General features: G+C 49.7%; 1 protein-coding gene and 1 long non-coding RNA gene across 16 annotated transcripts in view; one reads left to right on the top strand and one right to left on the bottom strand.

The window, feature by feature from the left end:
* Nucleotides 1-22,906, top strand: part of MYO18A (myosin XVIIIA) — a 104,309-nt gene that overhangs the window by 24,096 nt on the left and 57,307 nt on the right. The window contains exons 1-3 of one of the 15 annotated variants that reach the window (XM_037743314.1): nucleotides 13,949-13,993; nucleotides 17,407-17,472; nucleotides 20,884-21,025. The exons of 10 other annotated variants lie outside the window; for them this stretch is intronic. In XM_037743314.1, coding sequence (XP_037599242.1) covers nucleotides 20,987-21,025 — 39 coding nt within the window. In that variant the 5' untranslated portion in view covers nucleotides 13,949-13,993; nucleotides 17,407-17,472; nucleotides 20,884-20,986. Of the gene's footprint in view, nucleotides 1-13,908; nucleotides 13,994-17,406; nucleotides 17,473-20,883; nucleotides 21,026-22,906 lie in introns of those variants that run through there. 4 more of the 15 variants (XM_017542150.2, XM_017542159.2, XM_017542154.2 and 1 more) reach the window with 4 other exon arrangements.
* LOC108313672 lies at nucleotides 19,289-21,092 on the bottom strand. Its single transcript, XR_001829176.2, has 2 exons — nucleotides 20,977-21,092; nucleotides 19,289-19,590 (listed from the first exon to the last, which is right to left on the bottom strand). It is a non-coding gene; the product is annotated as an uncharacterized LOC108313672 (long non-coding RNA).

Below are 22,906 nucleotides of genomic sequence, written 5' to 3'. Positions count from 1 at the left end.
AAAGGGATTTCTTGCTTAGGTGAAGTGAGGGGCAGGCAGGAATGAAGCCTTCTCTTAGGGGTACCAGCCTGACCACCTCACCCCAAATGCCCTTGCCCTCCATTGAGGGAGGTGAGCCACCCCGTGCAGGCACACCAAGGCCTGTCTACATGCTTCTCCCAGGGCTGCCTGGTCACTCCTGCCTCTACCCATCATCACCTAGCCTCAGTCTGGGGAAGAAAACCACAGAACGGGGCTCTGTAGCAGGACACCCAGCTTAGGAATGGCCTCAGTGCCACATACATGCACACACTCTCTCTCTTTCTGCAGAATTTAGAATCGGTTGTCCTTTTCTCCCAGACCCCTCCAATTTCTGCCATTTCCTTCTAGCTCTTACCTTCTCTTTCCTGGGGAAAACAGCTGGCTTCAAACCAGAGGGCTTCGTCTCTGGGGTGGGGAAAGCAGTTTTCCTGCTTCAATCGGGGCTTTGGGTTCCTCACCTAACCTGCTTGTCTTCCTTTGACGACTGATTTTGAAGTTTCCCTTCTGTGCCTCTGAAAGAGGGACCCATCCTATAAAGGGTCCTCTGCCCTTTGTCCCGCCCATTTTCTTCAAAATGCCAGAACTACAGCTCTTAGTGTTGTCATAGAAACAGATGCTTGTCAAACATGAAGTTGGCTGGGAGGGTTAGCTTAGGCTGCAGGAACTGCTTTCAGCTCGTCTGGGGAGGAGAGAGGAGGAAGGCAGCCTTGGCAAGGGCCTACAGGGCAGGAGTTGCTTGTGGCTGTGAAGGTGTTGTTAATATATTGCTAAGTGTTGGCTATAGCATGGCCTCTAGAGCCAGACTGCCTGGGTCTGAATCCTGGCTGTGCTGCCTACTGGCTGAGTGGCCTTGGGCAAATTATTTAATTCCTCTGTGTCTCATTTTCCTCATCTATAAAATGAGGGTAATCATAGTACTTTTAGTCCAGTGTGGTTGTTCATGCCTGTAACCCTAACACATTGGGAGGTTGAGCCAGGAGGATTGTTTGAGCCCAGGAGTTCCAGACTAGCCTGGGCAACATAGCGAGACAAGACCAGGCAATGGGGTGAGACCCCAATGTAGGCTTATAGGCATGAGCCACCACACCGGGCTAATATATAAATATGTATATTAAAAAAAATATATAGGCCAGTGCGGTGGCTCATGCCTGTAATCCTAGCACTTTGGGAGGCCAAGGCAGGCGGATCATGAGGTCAGGAGATCAAGACCATCCTGGCCATAATGAAACCCTGTCTCTAATAAATACAAAAAACTAGCCAGGCTTGGTGGCATGTGCCTCTAGTCCCAGCTACTCAGGAGGCTGAGGCAGGGGAATGGCTTGAACCTGGGAGATGGAGGTTGCATTGAGCTGAGACAGCCTCGTGACAGACCAAGACTCCATCTCAAAAAAAAAAAAAAAAAATTAGCTGGGTGTGGTGGTGTGTGCCTGTAGTCCCAGTTACACAGGAGGCTGAAATGAGAGGATTGCTTGAGCCCAGGAGTTGCTGCAGTGAGCCATGATTGCACCACTGCACTCCATGCTGGGTGACAGAGCAAGACCCTGTCTCAAACAGACAAGCAAACACAATATAATAATGCTTTCCTTGTGACGTTGTCTTGAGGATTACTTAGAGCAGTGCCTGAAAATAGTGTGTAGAGTCAGTGAGCATTGGCCAGGCACGAGGGTTCACACCTGTAATCCCAGTGCTTTGGGAGGCTGAGGTGGGAGGATCTCTTGAAGCTAGGAGTTCAAGACCAGCCTGGGAAAGATAGTGAGACTGCATACAAAGTAAAACTATTAGCTGAGCATGGCGGTACATGCCTCTCCTAGCTACTTGGGAGGCTGAAGCAGGAGGATCGCTTGAGCCAAGGAGCTTGAGGCTTCAGTGAGCTGTGATCATACCACTGCACTCCAACCCGAGTGACAGAATGAGACCCTGTTTCAAAAAAAAAAAAAAGGGTGAACATCATCACCATCATCATCATTAATCTGTCTCTGATACGTTGTGAAGCACTTGTGCCTAGTAGCTTGGTACCCGCAAGAATGTCACAGGTGCTATTCCTGTTAATGGCTCAGCTCTGCTCATGGGGTGGGTTGGGGGACTGCTTTATTCTTGTCCCCACGCTGGTGCTTTTGCCAAAGTGGGGAACAGGCTCGAGCTTACTCAGGCCTGCGCAGTAATCTTAGGGATTTCTTTGCTCGGAGTTTCCAGTCTGGTCTGAAATTTGATTCCAGTTTTTAAAATTGTGTTGCTTTCTCTGTGACCCCCTCCAGTCAGATTCTTAGCTGATGGCAAGACTTTCTGAGTACCAGGTGCCCTTCTGCCTGTTTGTTTTCCATTTGAACAAACTCACCCTACTTTTTGGTCTTTCTTTTTTTTTTTTTTTTTTTTTTTTTTGAGACGGAGTTTCACTCATGTTACCCAGGCTGGAGTGCAATGGCGCGATCTCGGCTCACCGCAACCTCCGCCTCCCGGGTTCAGGCAATTCTCCTGCCTCAGCCTCCCGAGTAGCTGGGATTACAGGCACGCGCCACCATGCCCAGCTAATTTTTTGTATTTTTGGTAGAGACGGGGTTTCAGCATGTTGACCAGGATGGTCTCGATCTCTTGACCTCGTGATCCACCCGCCTCGGCCTCCCAAAGTGCTGGGATTACAGGCTTGAGCCACTGCGCCCGGCTACTTTTTGGTCTTTCTACAACTTATTTTGTTTCTTCACACCTGTCTTGCTCCTGACAGCCCACTTAGATTAGGACTAAGCAGGAACTGAGGCATCGAACAGAGAGACAGTCCTGACCTGCCAGTTCCAGGGTCTGTTCCCTGCTCCTTCCACCACCCACACGAGCGTACGCACTCTCCCACTTGTAATTTTCAACTGTGGCAAAACCTCTCCAGTGAAGTCCCTGTGATGGAACACAACAGTGGTCAGAACTGCCGCTCTATTCCTTTGCTCTTCTGTGGACTTGGGGCTGGGGGACTTCTCTGAGCCTCCTCTCCAGCATGTCAGGGATGTCAGAGTCCATTCCCCACCATGTCCTCCCCCTCCTACTCCTCATTTTCTTCATCCAGCTGGTGACACAGGGCGGTGTCCCATTATGGCCCTCACTGGTCCATGGCAGAAATCCTGCATGCCCTGGACAAGGCTTCACTGGCCTTATTTGCCCTTGAAAGTTCAGGATTCTGTTGGGGCTTCTGTCTCTAGAGGAATAGTAACATCAGATAAGTCCTGCAGCGGGTGGCTTGGGGAAGCCCTCGGGCCACTGCATTCCAGATGTCTTACCCATGCTCGGCCCAGAGACTGCAGCAACAAAGAACGATTGTGCGGGGCACTGAGGGGCTTTCTCCCAGGCCTGGGATGCCTCAGAGTGGGGGCAGGTTTCCATTCAGCCTTGGCCTCTGCTCCCAGCTGGGTATGAAATTGTGACTATAGTCCCCCCCTCCACCTCCTTTGGGGGCCCAGGGAACAAGGCAAGGCACGTGGGGACAGGAGTCTAAGCAGACTCTGGGGTGGGGAAGGGAGACAACAGCAGGTAGGCAGGGGCATCACCTGAAGGAGGCACTGGCAGAGGGACCAGGACACCCTGAAAGGGAACCTCTAGACCAGACCTGCCCAACAGAACATTCTGCAGGGATGGAAATGTTCTATAGTGCTGTCCAACTCAGTAGGAGCTAAACCTTAAATTTTATTTGATTTTAATTTAATCAGAAGTATCCTCATTGTTTCCATTTAACTGGAATTGTTTTTGGAGACAAGGTCTTATTCTGTTGCCCAGGCTAGAGTGCAGTGGCACCATCACAGTTCACTGCAGCAAACTCTTGAGCTTAAATGATCCTCCCACCTCCCCCTCCCAAGTAGCCGGAACCAGACCTGGCTAATTAAACAAAATTTTTTTTGTAGAGACTGAGTCTCACTGTGTTGCCCAGGCTGGTCTTGAACTCCTGCCTCAAGCAATCTTGCCGCCTAGGGCTCCCAAAATGTTGGGATTATGGGCATGAGCCACCACATCCCACCAACTTCAATTTGAATAGCCACTCATGGCTAGCAGCTACCGTATTAAACAACACAGCTCTAAACAGCTCCCAGAAATAAATGGTGGGGTGTTTTTCAAAGTTTGTCTCCTCTTTCAGAGTCCCCCTGGTGAGGCAGGGGACGGTCATTTCCCCTTCCTCTCAGGAAGGAAGATCTGTCCTCTCTGGCAATTTCTACACTTCACCAGCTCTGGAATCCTGATGCCCCAGGGCCAGCAGGCCACTGGCCATGTGCCGCCACAACTGGGGCAGTGCTTCCTTACTTCGCCTAGTGTGTCTTCTGCCCAGCTTTGTAGCACACAGGTGCTCACATGCCCCAGTGGATTTTGTCCAGGCTCCTAATGCGGAGGTGGTGAGTTGGTAGGCAAGGTAGAGGATTTTGCTGCTTCCTGTTACTATGGACATACTGTTTGTGCTTTATTTTTGTTTCAAAGCGTTCTAGAAACAGGCCCAATAGGGGCTCCAGAGGTGAGCACACAGATTCTCAAATATTTATTGGATGTCCAGTGTTTGGAGGAGCCTGAGGCTTGTCTACAGGAACCTCTCTGACTTTGAGAATAAGCACCACAGGCCTCCATCTCTCACACCCAGGAAGACCTTACTGATATTTTATTTAAATTGCTCTGGCTGACCCTTAAGCTGACTTTCTTTTCTTTTCTTTTTCTTCTGTGGATTAGAGAAGAGGTGTCATTTATATGAAAAAGAGAACAATGCTTCATTATGCTTATCCCCTCATGTCTGCCAGAGGGGGTGGGGAGGAGAATATAGTAGTTGCAGTGCATTTAGGAGACCCAGGAGTGACTCAAGTCCTGATGAGATTTGGGGCAGGGCTGTGGAGGATTTTGGGAAACCATCCTCAAGGCTGCCTCTTGGCTTTGGGCCTTGGGAGAAGCTTGGCAAAGCAGAGGCAATTTGGAAATCCCCAGGGGCCATGAGGAAATCCCCAGCCACTGAGAGACTCAGAGAGCAGCGGGCCTACTGCTGCCCAGTCAGGTGGTCCCTGCAGTGGGCCGCACCTGCCTTCCTAGTCTTCGTGTATTGACTCTGGGTCTTGGCAGAGAGGACAAGCCCAGGCGTCCCTGCTTGGGCTCTGTGCCCAAAAAGGTGTAGTAAAACCGATGGGGTGTGCCAGTGGAGGAACTGGGGGGGTGTAGGGGCTGGGGGTGGTGCCAGAGCCCCAAGCCTCGGCGACTACTTCTGGGGCAGTGATCTGTGGCTCACTGTCCCAATGCCCACTGATCTTCCTGATTGCTTGTCCTGGACCCCTCCTTACAACAGATTCAAGGCGTTCCTGGCGTCTTTTGACCTTGTACTCATGTATTCATTCAATAAGCATCAGTTCCTACATATAGCAGGCATACATCAATAAGCATTTACTGAATGTCTGCTATGTGTAGGAACTGTTCCAAGGTTCTGGGGATAGAGCGGTGATGAAAACAAAGTGGGCGCCGAGTTCATCCCTGCCCCTTCTTGCCCTGAGCATCCTGGGGACGACGAGAGGCCATCTTGCCGCTGCAGCCCCCTCGGGCCAGAGCTCCCCCGGGACGCCTCCTAGGGGCGGGGCCCGGAGGCCGGCCTGGCGGAGGTGAAAGCCCGCGGCCTGGGTAGAGCGGGAGTATTGATGAGAAGGGAGCGGCCGCCCTCTGCCGGGCACCAGTGGGACTGCAGGGCGGAGCTTCCGGGGCTCCAGGCGCATGTGCCGGGCCTGGCCCTGCCCCCTTGGCCCCGCCCAGGCTCCGGCGGGCTGTGGGGCTGACCGGGGGAAGAGCGGGTCGTGGTGGGCGCATGGGACTGACTCCGCCCTCACATACCCTGACCCCTGCGGAGGGTGCTGAGTGGCTGGGGAGGCCCTGGGTGTGCACCGTTGGTCACTCCAGGTTTCCTCTCAGCCCTCCTTCTCCTTCCTGAGACCATCCCTAGGCTTCTTCAAGGGAGTCTGCCCCCTAACACTTCAGAATCTACTGGCCATCGACACCCGGTAGAATTTAATAAAAAATCTTGGCACCTCAATACCAATCACTGTCTCCTAACACTGCTGTTTCATACGAGATGAGATTTTGTTACACACAAACACAAAGGAATAAAGGAGAATTCCTCCCAAGAAAGGGAAGGCACTCCTGCGCTGGCATTTTCTTTGAGACAGGTGTAGACTCTAGTACTGGCCCTAGGGCTGGTGCTGAGGACCTCTGAAGTGATCATCCAGGAAGTGCACATGCCACCCTAGTGGTTGGGCTCTCCCACCCCAAGGGCAAGTGCTCTAGACCAACAGGACTCTCCCCAGCTTCCCTAAATAGAGAGTTCTGTTAGTGACACTTTACACATGGCAAATTTAATTTGTAATACAAGGATCATATAATTAGTACCCATTTATGGCAACGGTGCTTACAGACTTTTTTTTTTTTTTCTTTTTTAGAAGTTTTGATTTACAGAGGAACTAGAGGGACAAATGGGGTTAGGGAAGTATTCTTTTGTTGGGATATATTTTGTTGAGATACAAAACCTTAGCATCTTGAAATCTTAGCATCTTCCCTTCCTTTTCTCAACCTCCACCCCAACCACTTGAGCCCATTTCCCATCCTCCCACAAATAGTCAGCAAGTCCAGCTTATTTCTCTTGCATCACCCTCTCTTCTCCATCGACTGCCAGAATCCTAGGTAGACCCTCCTAATCTCTCATCTGGCATCACCTTTTACCTTGACTTCCTTTTTTTTTTTGGTCACCAGGCTACAGTGCAGTGACATGGTCATAGCTCACTGTAACCTATAACCTTAAACTCCGGGACCCAAGATCCTCCCAGTTCAGCCTCCCAACTAGCTGAGACTACAGGTGCACCCGTGGCTAATTTTTAAATTTTTTATAGATGGGGTGTCTCTGCGTTTCCCAGGCTGGTCTTGAACTCCGGGTCGGAAGTGATCCTCTCACCTCTGCCTTCCAAAGTTTTGGGATGACAAGTGTGAGCCACCATGCCTGGCTACCTTGACTTTCCAATGTTCTTTCACCTTCTACCCTCCTTTCTCTTCCTCTTGCATCCTGTTAGCTCAGATTTTTTTTTTAAGGCAGGGTCTCTTACTCTGTCATTCAGGCTGGATTGCAGTGGTGTGATCATGACTCACTGCAGCCTTGACCTTTCCTGGGCTCAGGTGATCCTCCCACTTCAGGCTCCCAAGTAGCTGGGACTACAGGCATGCCACCACCATGCCCAGCTAATTTTTGTGTTTTTTGTAGAAACAGGATTTCACTATGTTGCCCAAGCTGGTCTTGAACCCCTGAGCTCAAGCAATCTGCCTGCCTTGGCCTCCCAAAGTGCTGGGATTATAGGAATAAGCCACATGCCTGACCTGTTCAGCATTCTTTTTTTTTTTTTTTAAGACGGGGTTTCACCATGTTGGTCAGGCTGATCTTGAACTCCTGACCTCAGGTGATCCTCCTGCCTTGGCCTCCAAAGGGCTTGGATTACAGGCGTGAGCCACTGTGCCTGGCCTTGCTCAGCATTCTTAAAGCACAGGTTAAATCATGCCCCATTACTCTCCAGAAACTTGTTGTGCCTCCCATTGTTTTCCAGGCAGGTGGTGGTGTGTAAGGAGCCAGGCTCTGAGTTCAAATCATCTGGCCAGTCTTAACCCCTGTAAACCCCCCTTCCCCATTTCACAATTCCTCTTTTCATTACCTCGCAGGGTTTTGAGATGAAAACCAGTAGCACTGTGCCTGGCCATGGCTAGTGCACGGTGTGTGCCTTCTTGTTCCTTAGACTGCCCACCTTGCTTTCATCTCAGGTAGAGCTCTTTCAGTTGTGAGCAACAGAAAGCCCAGCTCAACTGGCTTAAAAAGAAGATATGCATTAGCACCAATATCTGAAAAGTCCGACAGTAGAACTGGCTACAGGCCCAGCCTTATCTGGAAACGTTATCACTGTGACTAGGACTTGACCTTTTCTGTCTCTCACCTCACCTTCTAGGCAGGCTTGATCCTCAGACAAGTAATGGCAAAATGTCACAGCCCTAGGTTCGAGTTGCGTAGAAAGAGAAGTATAACTCTGAATAACCCCAAAGTTTCATTATGTGTCCTTGAAACTGATTGGGTCACACATCCTCCATGAACCTATGGCCTGAGGATATATTTTTATTGGCCAGGGCCAAGTCATGTGCTGGGGTGGGTCCCCAGAGGGAAACTGGGGTGCTATAATCAGAGGATGGAGGAATGGGTGACCGGCAGCAGAAATAGCACATGTCCACTACAGCACACACCTGCTTGATTTGAGACCCAGCTTTAATCCCTCCTTGCTTTCCTATATGTGTCAGACGTTTCTTTCAGATTTACTGTTCACATCTCATGCTTTCCCACCTCTTTGCCTTTTATTTATTGTATTGTATTGTATTTTTTTGAGACAGAGTATTGCTCTGTCGCCCAGGCTGGAGTGCAGTGGCACTATCTCAGCTCACTGCAACCTCCGCCTCCCGGCTTCAAGAGATTCTCCTGCCTCAGCCTCCCAAGTAGCTGGGATTACAGGTGCCCGCCACCACACCTGGCTAATTTATTTTTTTCTTTTTTTTTCAGTAGAGACAGGATTTCACCATGTTGGCCAGGCTGGTCTCAAACTCCTGACTTCAGGTGATCCACCCACCTCAGCTTCCCAAAGTGCTGGGATTACTGGCGTGGGCCACCACGCCCCGCCCCTCTTTGCCTTTTCTTACACTACTTCTTCACTCTGGAATTCCCTTCCTACCTCATTGCCACATTATAACATTTCTCTTTCATTGGCCTAGCTCCAAGCCATCTGTAAGCTGTCTGCCTAATTCCCTAACTGGAGCAGATCTTTGCCTCTGAACTTCCCTGGATGGTTCTTGATGTCCCTGTTGGAGCACTGAGCACATTCTGACTTGAATTTTAATTCTCGGGGTACCTTTGTTATCCCCTCTGCTGTTCTATACATTTTTTGAAGTCAGGAAGTATTTAGTTGAAAACAAGAACTAAATCATTTTCTTTCACTCAATCACTCAAACGTGCCTCATACTGTCTCTGAGCAGGACCCAGTGCTAGGTGAGTGCTGGGGTACAGCAATGAGCAACACACAGTGTCTGCCTCAGGAAGCTCAGTCCTTGGTGGGGAAGCTGAAAACGAAGCAGGCATGGTGCTTCCCCACAGTGTTCACCTTGAGGTATTACAGTTCATGGCTAGCTGAATAAGTGAACAACTTCCTCCAGCCCTCAGAGCCTTTTATCTGGCCTGCCCCCAGCTCTGCTTAGGCCACTCTGCCTGGTCAAGTGCCTGAAACAGAGCCAAGGACCTTAAACTCACCCACGCCACCAACATGGAAGAGCAGAGCAGTTGAAGTTGTCACCTCATGGGAAGATCCCCTTGTCCCTCACTCCGTTCCAGCCTGCTTATTGTGCAGGCACTGTTCAGATCGGTCGGCTAAATCCATATGGATTTTCCTGGAACACCTGTTGTGTGCCTCGTGCTGGGGAATGGGATGGGATATAAAGGAAACAGGAAGTGGTCCCAGCTCTCCAGGGAGAGCAGGCTTAAACATTCAACACGTATCGATTATCATTCAGAACATTAGTTATGCTATATAGTCAGCATGTGGACAGTACACTTCAATAAATTCAACTATATGGTTGTATAAGAAACTATATTACTATAGTCTAAAATTATAAAAATTATGTTTTGTGTGTTTTTACTATATGCCATACATGGCTATTATGCTTTCCTGCAGCAAATGGCATACCCCAAAACCATGTGTACAATACTTTGTGAGGAGTTTAGGGGGATTTTCAGGAGTATTGGACTAGATTCTATTTTTGCCTTACGTGCTGACTTTAGAATCTAACCCCTTATAGTGTGTGATTCCACTGTATATAATAGAGCACCATATTGAGTATAACCAAGAACTGTATGTATATGTTTAGATAGTGCTATGGTTTATAATAATGATATTAATAATTTAATAACTATAATTTTTCAGGCTGCATGTCAGTTGCTTTATATGTACTGCCTTTTCTATTCTCACAACAGCTGCTTAAGGTAGATATCAGACTATTTTAAGGCCAAAAAAGTGGAAACTCTTAAGAAGTCAAGTAACTTTTCCGTAGGTCAGACAGCAAGAAAGAGGCTGGGATTCAGACCTATGCGTGTCCAGCTGCCAAGTCCCCGTTCTTTGCATTGCTGGGTGGGTCTTAGGTTTCAGGGAAGGCTTTATAAAGGAGGCGGGAGTCGAGATGGGCCTGGAGAGATGAGGAGGGTTGGCCAAGGTGGAGACACATTCATAGGGAATGGCTCTGGTGGTGACAAGGGCAGGCAAATGAGGGAGAGCTAGGCTGGCTGAGAAGAGGGAGAAGAGACTAGAAAAGTGGAAGGGGCCAGATTATAGATTCCAGCTGTCCTTAGAGGCAAGCTGAGGGGCTTGGGGTGGCCTGGCTGGCTGTGGGAGTGCCCACATGGCCCCTGGAGCCATCAGTTAGGCTCACTGAAGACACAGACCATGCCCTGAGATTGCACCACGCTTTGAGCAGCGGAGGGGCTAGCTGTGGTTGCATGTGAAGCTGAGTGGAGACAGGCACGCCGACAAGCGAGTGACAGCTGATGGCCTAATGAGGCAGGGGACAAAAGAATTAAAAAGCAGACATATGGCCACAAAGGGCGTCTGGCCTTCCTAATATAGGCATATCCGAGGCTTCAGCATGGCGGTGCCTAAGACAGACTGCTGCCCTTGGAGAGAGGCTGGGGCACTGGTGGGGCAGAAGCCAGGCTCTGTAACCAGGCCAGGAAGTTGGGAGTGATCATGGTGGAGATGGCGTGCCCTTCGGTACAGGATGGAGCAGAAATGGATTGGGTTCAAGAAGGAAGGCTCAGAGTTTGAGATCTTTGAGAAGAATTTGGAGTGTTGTACTTAAAAAAACAGGGTATATATGTTTGTTATTTTTAGGATTATAAATAGTATAGAATTTAGAAAATGCCTTAAATATTTTATCCCTTATAAAGGGTAGGCTCCAGTTACCTGGAAATTTTGCTTACAATGACTCATTTTTTTCCCCATTTATGATTATAGGTAGATACTAATAATTAAAATGTATTGAAGCCAAACGTGGTGGCTCATGCCTGTAATCCCAGCACTTTGGGAGGCTGAGGCAGGTGGATTGCTTGAGCCCAGGAGATTGAGACCAGCCTGGGCAACATGGGGAAACTCCATCTGTACAAAAAAAAAAAAAAAAAATACAAAACTTATAGGGTGGCATGGTGGTGCATGCCTGTGGTCCCAGCTACTAGGGAGGCTGAGGTGGGAGGATGGGCTGAGCCTGGGAGATGGAGATTTCAGGGAGCCAAGATAGTGCCACTGCACTTCAGCCTGGGCAAAAGAGCAAGACCTTGCTTTAAAAAAAAAAAAAAAAATATATATATATATATATATATATATATATATTGAAAATGAATGTGCTGGGCACTGTTCTCAGAGCTGTGTATGTACTAATTCTTTTAACCCATGTAATAACCCCATGTGGTAGGTGCTGTGATTTTCCTATTTTACAAATGAAGAAACTGAAACACAGAGGCTGGGCATGGTGGCTCACACCTGTAATCCCAGCACTTTGGGAGGCTAAGGTGGGCGGATCACTTGTGGTCAGGAGTTCGAGGCCAGCCTGGCAAAAATGGTGAAACCCTGTCTCCACTAAAAATACAAAAATTAGCTGGGTGTGGTGGCACACACCTGTAATCCCAGATACACAGGAGGCTGAGGCACAAGAATCACTTGAACCTGGGAGATGGAGGTTACAGTGAGCTGAGTTAGTGCCACTGTACTCCAGTCGACAGAGTGAGTTGAGTCTCCATCTCAAAAAATAAAATACAAATGAAAAGACTGAACACAGAGAGGTCAAACTGTGTAGTTTATTATGTGGAAAGCCATGCGGCTCTGGAGGTCTCACTCCTAACCATGGTATGATGTGAATCATTCCTTTGAAGCAGTACTTCTCAGACTCGAATGTGCCTCAGCACCACCTGGAAGCCTAGTTAAACACAGGTGCTGCAGCCCATATCCAGAGTTCTTGATTCAGCAGGTCTGGGTGGGGTCCCTAGAATCTGCATTTCCAACAAGTCCCCGGGGGGATGGGGGTGCTGATGCTGCTGGCCTGAGAACTTTGAGAACCAAAGCTCTTTCACATACATTATGTACCAGTTCCATACTGGTTGGGTAAAAGAGTCAGTACAGGTGTAATCTTCATTTTACAGATAAAGAAAATTTAAGTCACTTGCCTGAGTTCACGCAGCTAAGTCACTCAATCACTCACTCATTTAACAAATGGACATTTCTGTGTTAGACCTTATGCTGGCCTTAGAGACGTGCAGTGCTCAGCCTTGGCTACATGTAAGAATCACCTGGGGAGCTTTAATTAATAAAAAAAATTCCAGTGCCCAGGCCTCCCTCCCAGGCCAATTATATCAGAAGCTGAGAGGGAAAGGGTGGGCTCCAGGCATCAGTATTTTTTTCAAGTTTCCCAGTGGGTTTCAGTGAGCAGCTGAGGCTGGCACCTTGTGCTAAGTAGGCACTAGAGATGCACCTGTGACAATGCACGTGCTTCCGAAGGGCCAGATGCTCCCCCTGGGGAGACAGCTCACTCCCTAGAGAGCAGGGACACAAGCACCGTGTCCTAATAGCCTGAGTATGTGACTGTATGATGACGGGACTTGGATAGTGCACGGCAGATAGGAGGCAGAGCTGGGTTGTCGTCCTCTCTGGCAGTGCTTACCGTCTTTTCATGGAGAAAGTCAGATAAATGACAGGGCCAGTGGCCCTTAGAACTGTCCAGGGGCAACAAGCATGGGGTGTATGCCAGACTGGCAGTTCCGTATCAGGGCTCCCTAGCACCACCACCACCCTCTGCTTTTTTTTTTTTTTTTTTCCTGAAGAGGAAGAGGGAGGCAATGACTGTTTCCTTTTTTCTGCAGAGCTGACAGCTTCTGAGACTTGCACTCCCTCTCTTTTGGCCCTTTCCCTTTCTGTTCCCCAGCTCCCATTTCAGCCTCTCTCGGGTCCCTAGTTCTGGTCTAGTCCCGTGGTGCTAACTGGAGAGCCAGGCCTGGATTTCTCTTCACAAGGAACACTGGCTTTTCACAGGCAGCCATCGCTCATTGGCCAGACACCCATGACTTCCTGTGTCTGCAGGGCTGAGGCCCACCCCACCCTCCCCACTCTGCAGTCCGTCTCGTGTGAGGAGGAGAGAGAGATGTAAACGTAGAGAGTGCAGTTGATTCTCTGTATGTCCCCCGTGTGCTGATGGCACTGGGGCTGTAAGTGGGCCTGCCGGTGTGGGTCTCTGCTCCTGCCAGACCTTATAGGCTGTTCTGTGGTTTTCAGTGTGCAGTGGGCCCTGTGCACTGTCTTGGATGTGACGTTAGTGGCTGTCTTGGCCTCTGCCGCAGTAATTAAATGGCTGGGGTAGGCCTATGATTTGCGTGTTCCCAAGAACACTACGCTGATTTAATGTTCATGCATGGTGGTGTGTGTGTACATGTAAGTGAGTCTACATGACTGCGCATGTGCTTGTCTCAAGCTTGGCCTGTGGGGCCGGGGGCTGCAGGTCTCAAATTCCTCTGCTATTTTTAGGAGCCATATCAGCCCAGCTGTCCCGGAGCCGGGGTGTGTGTCCATAGGAACGTCCCACCCGCCCTATCCTTGCCCTAACGCCCCAACACTGCCTGCCCTCCACCCTAATGGCTTTACCCTAAGAGCCTTCTCCTTCTCCACACACACTGCTGTATCACCCTCTCCCTCCTGGCATACCTGATACCCGCAGTCCTCCGGGCCACTGGCTCCAACCAGGGCTGGGCAGCTTGGAACGGGAGGGGCTGAGAGAGGGCGGGAACTGGGCGGGGCCGAGCCTGTGCTATTTTGAGCTGCTAACGGAGCAGGAGCAGCATCAGAGAGGAGTCTCCTTGCTCTGAGCTGCTCCTGGCTGGGCCATGCGGGTGAGTGTCCCTCTGACCCCCCACCCCGGAAATGTCCCAGCTTCCTCATGCTATTTCCTCATTTAGGAAAGGAGGGACCTTTCTGTGATTTCCCCAGATGTCGCTGAAGTAGATGGGGAGAGGGGGTGGGGCTGCCTTGGGGCTCAGCTCCTCTGAGCTTCTTGGTGAGAAGGAGTTACTCAGCCCCGGAAGCCTCAAAGAAGGGAGTTACTCAGCCCTGGAAGCCTCAAACCCCTCTGTAGCTAGGAGCAGGGCATCCTGGGCCTGACTCCTGACTTCAGGAGGGGCACTGTCTTCTGTTTCCTGGGTTGCTTCCACTCCCCAGCCTGTGACACACCTTCCCGCCAACCGTTAGTGCTTTTTTGGCCTTCATGCCTTAGAACGCTGTTTTCTTCCAAATCCGCAGCCCCCCAGCACCCAAGGTCTTCAGCAGTCTTGCCCCTGCTTTGTTGCTAGTATAGCTCTCTCCCCTCTTCCTCCTTGAGAGGGGATGGTCCTTGGAGTTGTCGGGGAGCAACGCTTCTCACTGTCCCCAAGAGTAGTCCCAGCCTGGCCACCTCCATTGCTTGCACAGGACACTTGCAAGGGGCACAGATGGCAGGTCGGGGATGCCCTGACTGGCCCTAAGTCTCTTTTTCAGTAGAGATTACTCCAGAGAAGTAAGTTCCTTAAAAAAGAAAGTGAGGAGAGACATAGCTGCTCCCAGTCCTTTACGTTCCCCTGACTCTACCCCTCCCAGCCCAAGGGTAAGGTTTTCAGTCGTGTCAGCAGTTGGCAGAGTGCGTGGGCTGGCCTGGTGTGGAGGTGCATCAGGAGCCTGAGATGTGCCCGTGAGCACTTGTATCTCTCTGTGCTCAGGACGGCCCTGCCTCAGCCCCCAAACTGGCACCAGGGCTGAGGTGTGTGGGCAGTATGCCTGTGGGTCGGGGAGAGGTCAGAGAGAGCTCCTCACTCTGAGATGGGTGCTGCTTCCTGGACTAGCTTATTCTCCCCCAGCCACCCCTGAGCCTCTAGCACCGGGTCACAGATTCAGGGCCATGCACAGCGATGTTCAGGCAGACAGCAAAGTGCCCTGCAGAGGGGCAGGGAGCATCCCCAGGTAAGGGAGGCCTCTAGCAGGTCCAGTCGTTGGAGGAGGAAAGCCAGACCCTTCTGCAACTGCAGTTGCGGCAGGAAGCCATTCCAGTGCACCTGCTTCCTCTGGGCTGGCCTGCAATGAGGCGGGTGCTTGGCTGCTTTCTGTTCTGTCCTGGGGCTGGGGATGGCTCTGGCTGGGGGCAGGACTGCAACGGCCAGGTTGTCCCTGCCAAGCTCGTCTCCCCCTCCTCCTCTGTCTGGCAGTGTGGCCTTCGGTTCATTCCCTAGAGAGCTTCCCTTCTTCTCAAGCAGTTCCATGTAAAGCATATTCAGGTCGGTGGGTGGAGGGGCGGGTCCTCATTGGAAACCCCTGCTTTCCTCCCAAGCTGCTGTTCTGGCAGCTGATGTCGAAGGACAACAGTGCAGGTGAACCAGGGGAGGTGGCGGGCAGGGTATGCCTTCATCCCTTCAAGTGAGCTGTGGAGGTCTCTCGCTGGAGACCTGAGTGTGAGTCCCAGATCTGCCACTTGCTGCTGGGAGGCTTTGGGCAAGTCACCTGATCTTCTGAGCCTCTTTTTGCTCATTTGTAAAGTAACAGTAACACAGTCACACTAGTATCTATTTCAGAGGGATGTTGTGAAGATCAAGTGAGATGATTCATGTGAAGGATTCAGCACAGTGCCTGACACATAGCAAATGCTCAATAATGATGAACTGTTTTTTTACTGTTATACTATTATTTCTTCCCTTCTTTATTCCTCCCATCCCCCCACCCCCAGTCCTTAGATAAGTTGGTGCTAGGTTGGTACTGGCAGGAAGAAGTCTCCTGAGAGCTGCCCTCTGTGCCTCCGAATGGGAAAGGAGAGGGAGAGATGAGAATGCCCTGCCTCTTGGTCCTCAGAAGGAGAAGCCCTGGGTGTGTGAGTGCTGGCAGAGGCAGTGAGGCAGGGAACTGGCCTCAGCCACCGGCCACGTCTTGGCTTCCTCTGGGCACTCTCTTGAGGGTTACCTTCTGCTCTCGGGGGCTTGCAGTGTGCAGATGTCTGGCATGGATGCTTGAGCCTCGATGTGGTTGCTGGGCATTCTGGGCCTGAGGGGCTGGCTGAGGTGTAGCATCATTCTCCTAGGAGCATTTGTGCCCCCATCCCCTCCTGTGAGGAGCACACAGGATGCAGGTTAAGATCGGGGGGCTCGGCTGGGCGTAGTGGCTCACGCCTGTAATCCAAGCACTTTGGAGGCCAAGGCAGGTGGATCAACTGAGGTTGGGAGTTCAAGACCAGCCTGACCAACATGGTGAAACCCCATCTTTAAAAAAAAAAAAAAAGAAGATCAGGGGCTCTGCTGGCATGGTGGAGGGTGAACCCCAGCTGGCGCTGCTCCCCAAGTATCAGAAGCCTTCCCGGGCTGAGGTTTGACAGTCCCTCAGCATACTTCTTGGATTTCTCCTCTTTGAGAACAAATGCTTCTAGCTATTATCTTCTTTGCTTTTTCTTTTTTTATTGACTATTTAGCCATCTTCCCAATAAAAATAAGCAGTAAGTAACAAATATATAACACAAGAAATAGCAAGTGTTCCTATTGTGTCTAATTTACACAGTTTACAAGATTATTATGATCACTCTTTGTATACTATTTGAGTTCTAGTTTTTTTGATCGATGTTATTTTATGTAGAGATTTCCATATGGTTACATTGTCCACACATTTGTCAATTTAAATGGCAATAGAAGAACGGGTTGCACCTAACCATTTCCTAATTCTAGGCATTTGGGCTGTTTCCAACCTGGAGCTGTTATACAGAGTGCATCTATAAAAATCTTTGTATTTTTTTTCTTTCTCTTTCTTTCTTTAAGTCAGCTCATTGGACATACATTCCTGAAGGTGGAGTGGCTAGACCAGAGGATGATGCATTTTGTGGCGGTTGTTCCACAAAGAGCTACTAAGCAATTTCAGTGTCCTTGCCCTCTCCCTAACCCAGGCACTGAGTTTACTATGTATTTATTGGGAGTATGTTTAGAGATTATACCTCCTTTGTTTGTACCATTTCCCTGGGAATCAGAATGGGCAAGTGTGTTCTCTGTAGTTTACATTTGGGGAAGAGATTAGATGGGAATAAGAGGTTTGTGCAAAGAGCCCCTGTCCCATTACTCTCGTGCAGCTAACATTTATTAAGTGCCTACAGTATGATGGGTAAGTCCTGCTCAGGAGTGAATCATAGTCCAGGATGACAAAGACACACAAACAGCTCCCCAAAATCCATTCTGGTTGTGGATCCCAGCTCTACCACTTACTAGTTGCGGGGCGCTAGGCAACTCACTTTCTCTATTTCCTTATCTAGAAAGTGGGTTGTGAGGATTCAATGAAGAGACCTGTGTGAAGTGCCTTCCCCTGTGCCTGACTCATAGTAAGTGTTCAGTGAGTGTTGGTTTCTCTTGCCGTCCCTCAAGGGAAGAAGTCAGAAGTGCCACAGAGGGAGTAGGTGGGCAGGGCTTCACAGAGTGGCAGAATCATGGTGGGGTCTCCCTTTTTGCAAATCCATAAACTCAATTTGGAAAGTTGTACACTAGTAAAACACAGAGAATGGTGAAAGTTGCACACTAGTAAAACACAGAGAACAGGTGAATCCGTGCTTTGGCCTGACCAGATCTGCTGAACCTTCATGCTGATGAAGCTTATCAACCAGATTTGGCTACTAAGGATGATGCCTGCCTAACATACCAGAAAAGGTTGGCGCTAAGGAAGCAGCACAGGCTTTGGAGGCAGACCAATGTGGGTCGAAGTCCGAGTTTCCCCACTTAACTAGCTTTGTGACTTAACCTCCTTCTGAGTCTTTTCTCTCATCAATAAAATGGGAATCATAATTCCTATATCACCAATCCTCAGATTGTTGTAAGATTTACATTAGAAAATAAATGTTGAATAATTTGTATAAGGCCCATCTCATTGTAGGTATTCCATATTCAATAATGTTGCTGGAAGTAGCTGAAATCTCTAGAGAGAGATCAGGTCATTGGCCTGGCACAGTGGCTCACGCCTGTAATCTCTGCACTTTGGGAGGCTGGGGCGGGTGGATAATCTGAGGTCAGGAGTTCGAGACCAGCCTAGCCAACATGGTGAAACCTCATTTCTATTAAAAATACAAAAATTAGCCAGGTGTGGTGATGGGCGCCTGTAATCTCAGCTACTTGGGAGGCTGAGGTAGGAGAATTGCTGGAACCCAGGAGGCAGAGGTTACAGTGAGCTGAGATTGTGCCACTGCACTTCAGCCCAGGTGACAACAATGAGACTTTGTCTCAAAAAAAAAAAAAAAAAAAGAGAGAGAGAACAGGTCAGGGAAGAGAGGCCTTAGATCTAAACACCCTTGCTCCAGAGAGCCATTTGTTCCCAACTCAGATGTTGCCACCAACTTTGGGGCCTGAGTTTCTTACCTATTCTGTATTGGATAAGAGTGACTTGATGTATTTTTTAAAAATTTTTTGTGGGTACATAGGAGGTGTATATAATTAATGGGATATATATGTGTATATACATATGTGTGTGTGTATACATACATATATATATATATATATATATATATAAATATATATATATATATTTTTTTGAGATGGGGTCTCACTCTGCCACCCAGGCTGGAATGGAGTATTGCCATCTCGGCTCACTACAACCTCTGCCTCCCAGGCTCAAGTGATCCTCCCACCTCATCCTTCCCAGCAGCTGGGACACCATCCCTGGTTAATTTTTTGTGTTTTTGGTAGAGACAGGGTTTCGCCGTGTTGCCCAGGCTGGTCTCAGACTCTTGAGCTCAAGCAATCCACCCACCTCAGCCTCCCAAAGTGCTGGGATTACAGGCATGAGCCACCATGCCCAGCCCATGAGATGTTTTGATATGGGCATGCATTGAGAAACAAGCACTTTGGCTGGGTGCGGTGGCTCATGCCTGTAATCCCAGCACTTTGGGAGGCTGAGGCAGGCGGATTACAAGGTCACGAGATTGAAACCATCTTGACCAACATGGTGAAACCCTGTTTCTACTAAAATACAAAAAATGAGCTGGGCGTGGTGGCTCTTGCCTGTAGTCCCAGCTACTTGGGAGGCTGGGGCAGGGGAATTGCTTGAACCCAGGAGGTGGAGATTGCAGTGAGCCAAGATCGCGCCACTGCACTCCAGCCTGGCGACAGAGACTCTGTCTCACACACAAAAAAAGAGAAACAAGCACATCATAGAGAATGGGTTCTCCACCCCCGAAGCATTTATCCTTTGAGTTATAAACAATCCAGTTACAAGATAACTTGCTCTTGTTCCCAAGCAAATCTTAGCTGAAATTCAGTGATAAGGAAGGGAGGAAAACTATCCAGGCAATTCTGCATAAAAGCCACAGAGAGAATTTCCTCTGGAGAGAGCCCCACATCTGTGTTAGAGTAATGTCACAGGAACAGATGCTGCAGAAGAACAGGCATGGTGGAAATGGCCCGGTGTCCTCACAGCCTGGGCCGGATAGGACCTCCCTGGACAAGTAGGAAAACTTGAACAAGAGATCAAAGATCAAATGAGTTAATTACACTAACAAACTTAAAGTCTCTAGCACATTAACTGAATAATAAAACAGAAGTCAACAAAGCAAAATAAAAACAATTAATTGAAAACAAAACATTTTCTAATTTTTAACTATTAATTTGTGATAAGTAGTTATAAGAATGAACCAGTTCTTAAACTCCACTGAATTGCACTGATTCTTTGGATGAGGCCTGTCCCTGGACTGAGGCAGATTCTGACTTGATTTTTCAAGAGGCCCAGCTCTGGTTTCTAATCCACAGATGGACAGTTTTACAGTTCTCCAGGCCTCTTGCCCCAGGTAATTGTGTGTTACAGCTGGAAGGCAAAGTTGCTGGATCCTGAGGCAGCTTCCTCAATTCCTCTCCTAGGTCACAGGTCCACAACTTCTACTGTATTAAGGGTTTGAGTGCCGGCCAGGCGTGGTGGTTCACACTTGTAATCCCAGCACTTTGGGAGGCTGAGGCGGGTGGATCACCCGAGGACAGGAGTTCAAGACCAGCCTGACTAACATGGTGAAACCCATCTCTACTAAAAGGGCATGGTGGCACATGCCTGTAATCCCAGCTACTTGGGAGGCTAAGGCAGGAGAATTGCTTGAGCCCAGAAGGTGGAGGTTGCAGTGAGCTGACATCACGCCATTGTACTCCAGTCTGGGTGACAGAGTGAGACTCTGTCTCAAAAAAAAAAAAAAAAAAATTAATAAATAAGAGTTTGCGTGCCTCTCCCCATGTAGGCTCCTAAGGTGCCAGACATAGAGAGGCTCTGAGCCATTATCTAGACTAGTCAGGCCCTAATTCTTCATGGAGACCCAGAGAGGCAAAGTGGCTTATTCGAAGCACATAGCTTCACTTTAGGACACCGAGGTGGGCGGATCACTGAGGTCAAGAGTTCAAGATTAGTTTGGCCAACATGGTGAAATCCCATCTTTACTAAAAATACAGAAATTAGCAGGGCGTGGTGGTGCATGCCTGTAATCCCAGCTACTCGGGAGACTGAGGCGGGAGAATCACTTGAACCCAGGAGGCAGAGGCTGCAGTGAGCCAGGATGGCACTGTTGCACTTCAGCCTGGGCGACAGAGCAAGACTGTGTCTCAAAAAATGAAAACAAAGCACACAGCTTCCAAGGGTAGGGAGTTCTATGTTCTGTATCTACCTGCCTTCATTTTTTCCTTTAATATTTTATTCCTTACTCCAATACCCTTTTGAGTTTTGTAATCCTTCCTCCTCCACTCCATCCCTCCTTTCTCCTTGTTGCCCACAGCATTTGTCCTGGCAGGTTCTGACCTTTAGGAAGACTCTGAGACCCTGAGAGACCCTGCCCCTCATTTCTTCTCTGACCCAGGGTACAGGTTACCTTCAGCGCCATGGCCTTTTCATCAAGGTTCGCCTTCTGGGAACAAAAGGAAAGTTGGATTTTAAAATCTTTATGTTTTTCCTGTGTGCTTGGCATGTTGTGTCTGCAGGCAGGAGACTGGCTTGTGGGAGAGGGAGCTTTGGAAGCTAGAGATGGATTGGGGCATGTGTGTATAATTGGTGGTGGTGGGGAGAATGAGGGGCGGCTGGTGAACTCCCTATTCTGGCTGGATGGGATCCTGCGCTGAGTCATGCTCCTCCCCTAAGCCCCACCTCTGGTAAGGTGAGCTGCCTATTGTCCCGCTGCTGGTGTCCCTCTGGGTTAACCCCTCCATACCCTTCCCACCGCCCTGCTGCTTTGACTCACCCCTGGAACATGGGCTTGCTGTGGAGAGACCACTGGAACTGGGTGTTCCTGAGCCTGGGGGCTGCAGTGGGTAAGAGGCCAAGGGGCCGAGGGTGGGGAGTCAGGCCAGTTGGCCACCTGCGTCCAGAGGGTGATTTAGGCTGCACACTTGGGAGTGCCTGTGTGTGTGCCTTTGTGCGTGTGTGCAGTCCCCAGCTGGGCAGTGACCTACAACAGCCGGAGCCTTTCTGGCGGGGGAGGTAGCAGTGAGTCAGCCTGACACTAAATCCAGAGCTGAGCTCAGAGCTGGGCCCAGTGTTCCAGACGCTTGGGAGACACCCAGTATTTTCCCCAATGCCACACCTTGGGGAAAACACTTGGGGTCCCAAACTTGAGCCACTGGAGGGAGGACAGATTTGGAGCTGGTGAAGAGCACAGAGTGGACTTGGAATCTGGGCCACCCTGGAACCCGAGTTAACAGCACTATGCGCAGTAATGAGTGTGTCTGTGTGGTTTGCGAACACTTGTCCCCCCACTAACCTGTGTGACCCAAAGCTACTGCATGGTGTGATCTCTGGGGGAGGGAGCGGGGAGAGTGATGACTTGGTGGGCGGCAGCAGGCACAGACCTAGACCCTGCCATTCTTCCTCACTCTGTCCACCAACCCTTCCCTTTCTCTGCTCCGATTCCAATTCTTAAAAGAAGTAGGCTTCACTCTGGTGAATATTTGCCATTTCCATCCATCCTCGGCATTGTAAGCTAACTGTGAAGCTTGAGCCTGTTGCAAATAGCTCTGTGGACAAGAGGCAGCTTTAAAACTGCAGCGGCCATCACGCCGGCCAGTTCCCCTAGTACTGCTAATTTGAGTTCAAAATTAGCCATAGATCATGATTGAAATTGGAGAGTCCCCCCAAGTGGATCATATAAATGATTCTGGATGTTTCTAAGGATCTTTTCCCTTGGGAATCAAGGACTTCTTGCCATGCTCCTCCCCACAATGTGCTGGGAAGGGGAGGCACGCTGAGGAGGGGTTAGGGTTGGTAGCAGGGCTGTCTTTTTCCTGAAGTCCTAGGTGACTCAGGAAAGAAGAGAAATTAAATCCACCAAGATTTTTTGGAGGGAGAGTTACTGGTGAGGTGGAAAGGAAAGGGCTCTTTTAAACTTGAGACCCGGCCCCTCTAAGTCTATTGTGAGCCAGTTTCTGAACTGAAAGAATCTTCAGAGCTTCCACATCATCTGCCCTTTTTCCAGATGTGTGACAGTATCTGCTGTTTCCGTGCCTCCACTCCTCCCCTCTGACTCAGACCAGCCAGCTCCTGGGCTGTAGCACAAACCCCTGGCCACAGTGTCCAGAGCTTAGCATCTTTCCTTCCTCCTTACCCCCCACCCCTAACTTCAGAGTTCCCTCCCTCGGCTGCATGGTTGGCAGTTTTGTGGGTCTGAGGTTGGGAAAACATCTGGCCTCCTGAATCTCCGCCTCTGCCCCACTCCCAGCCTCCAGCAAGAGCTCAGCTGAGTGACGGAACTGTGGAGGACCAAGAAGCAAGCCAGAGGCAGCCCGATAGGGGCCAACCTTCACCCTACC

The sequence above is a fragment of the Cebus imitator genome, unplaced genomic scaffold (genome assembly GCF_001604975.1).
Source record: "Cebus imitator isolate Cc_AM_T3 unplaced genomic scaffold, Cebus_imitator-1.0 Scaffold140, whole genome shotgun sequence".
NCBI classification, from domain to species: Eukaryota; Metazoa; Chordata; class Mammalia; order Primates; family Cebidae; genus Cebus; species Cebus imitator.
This window is presented reverse-complemented; position numbering and strand designations above follow the sequence as displayed.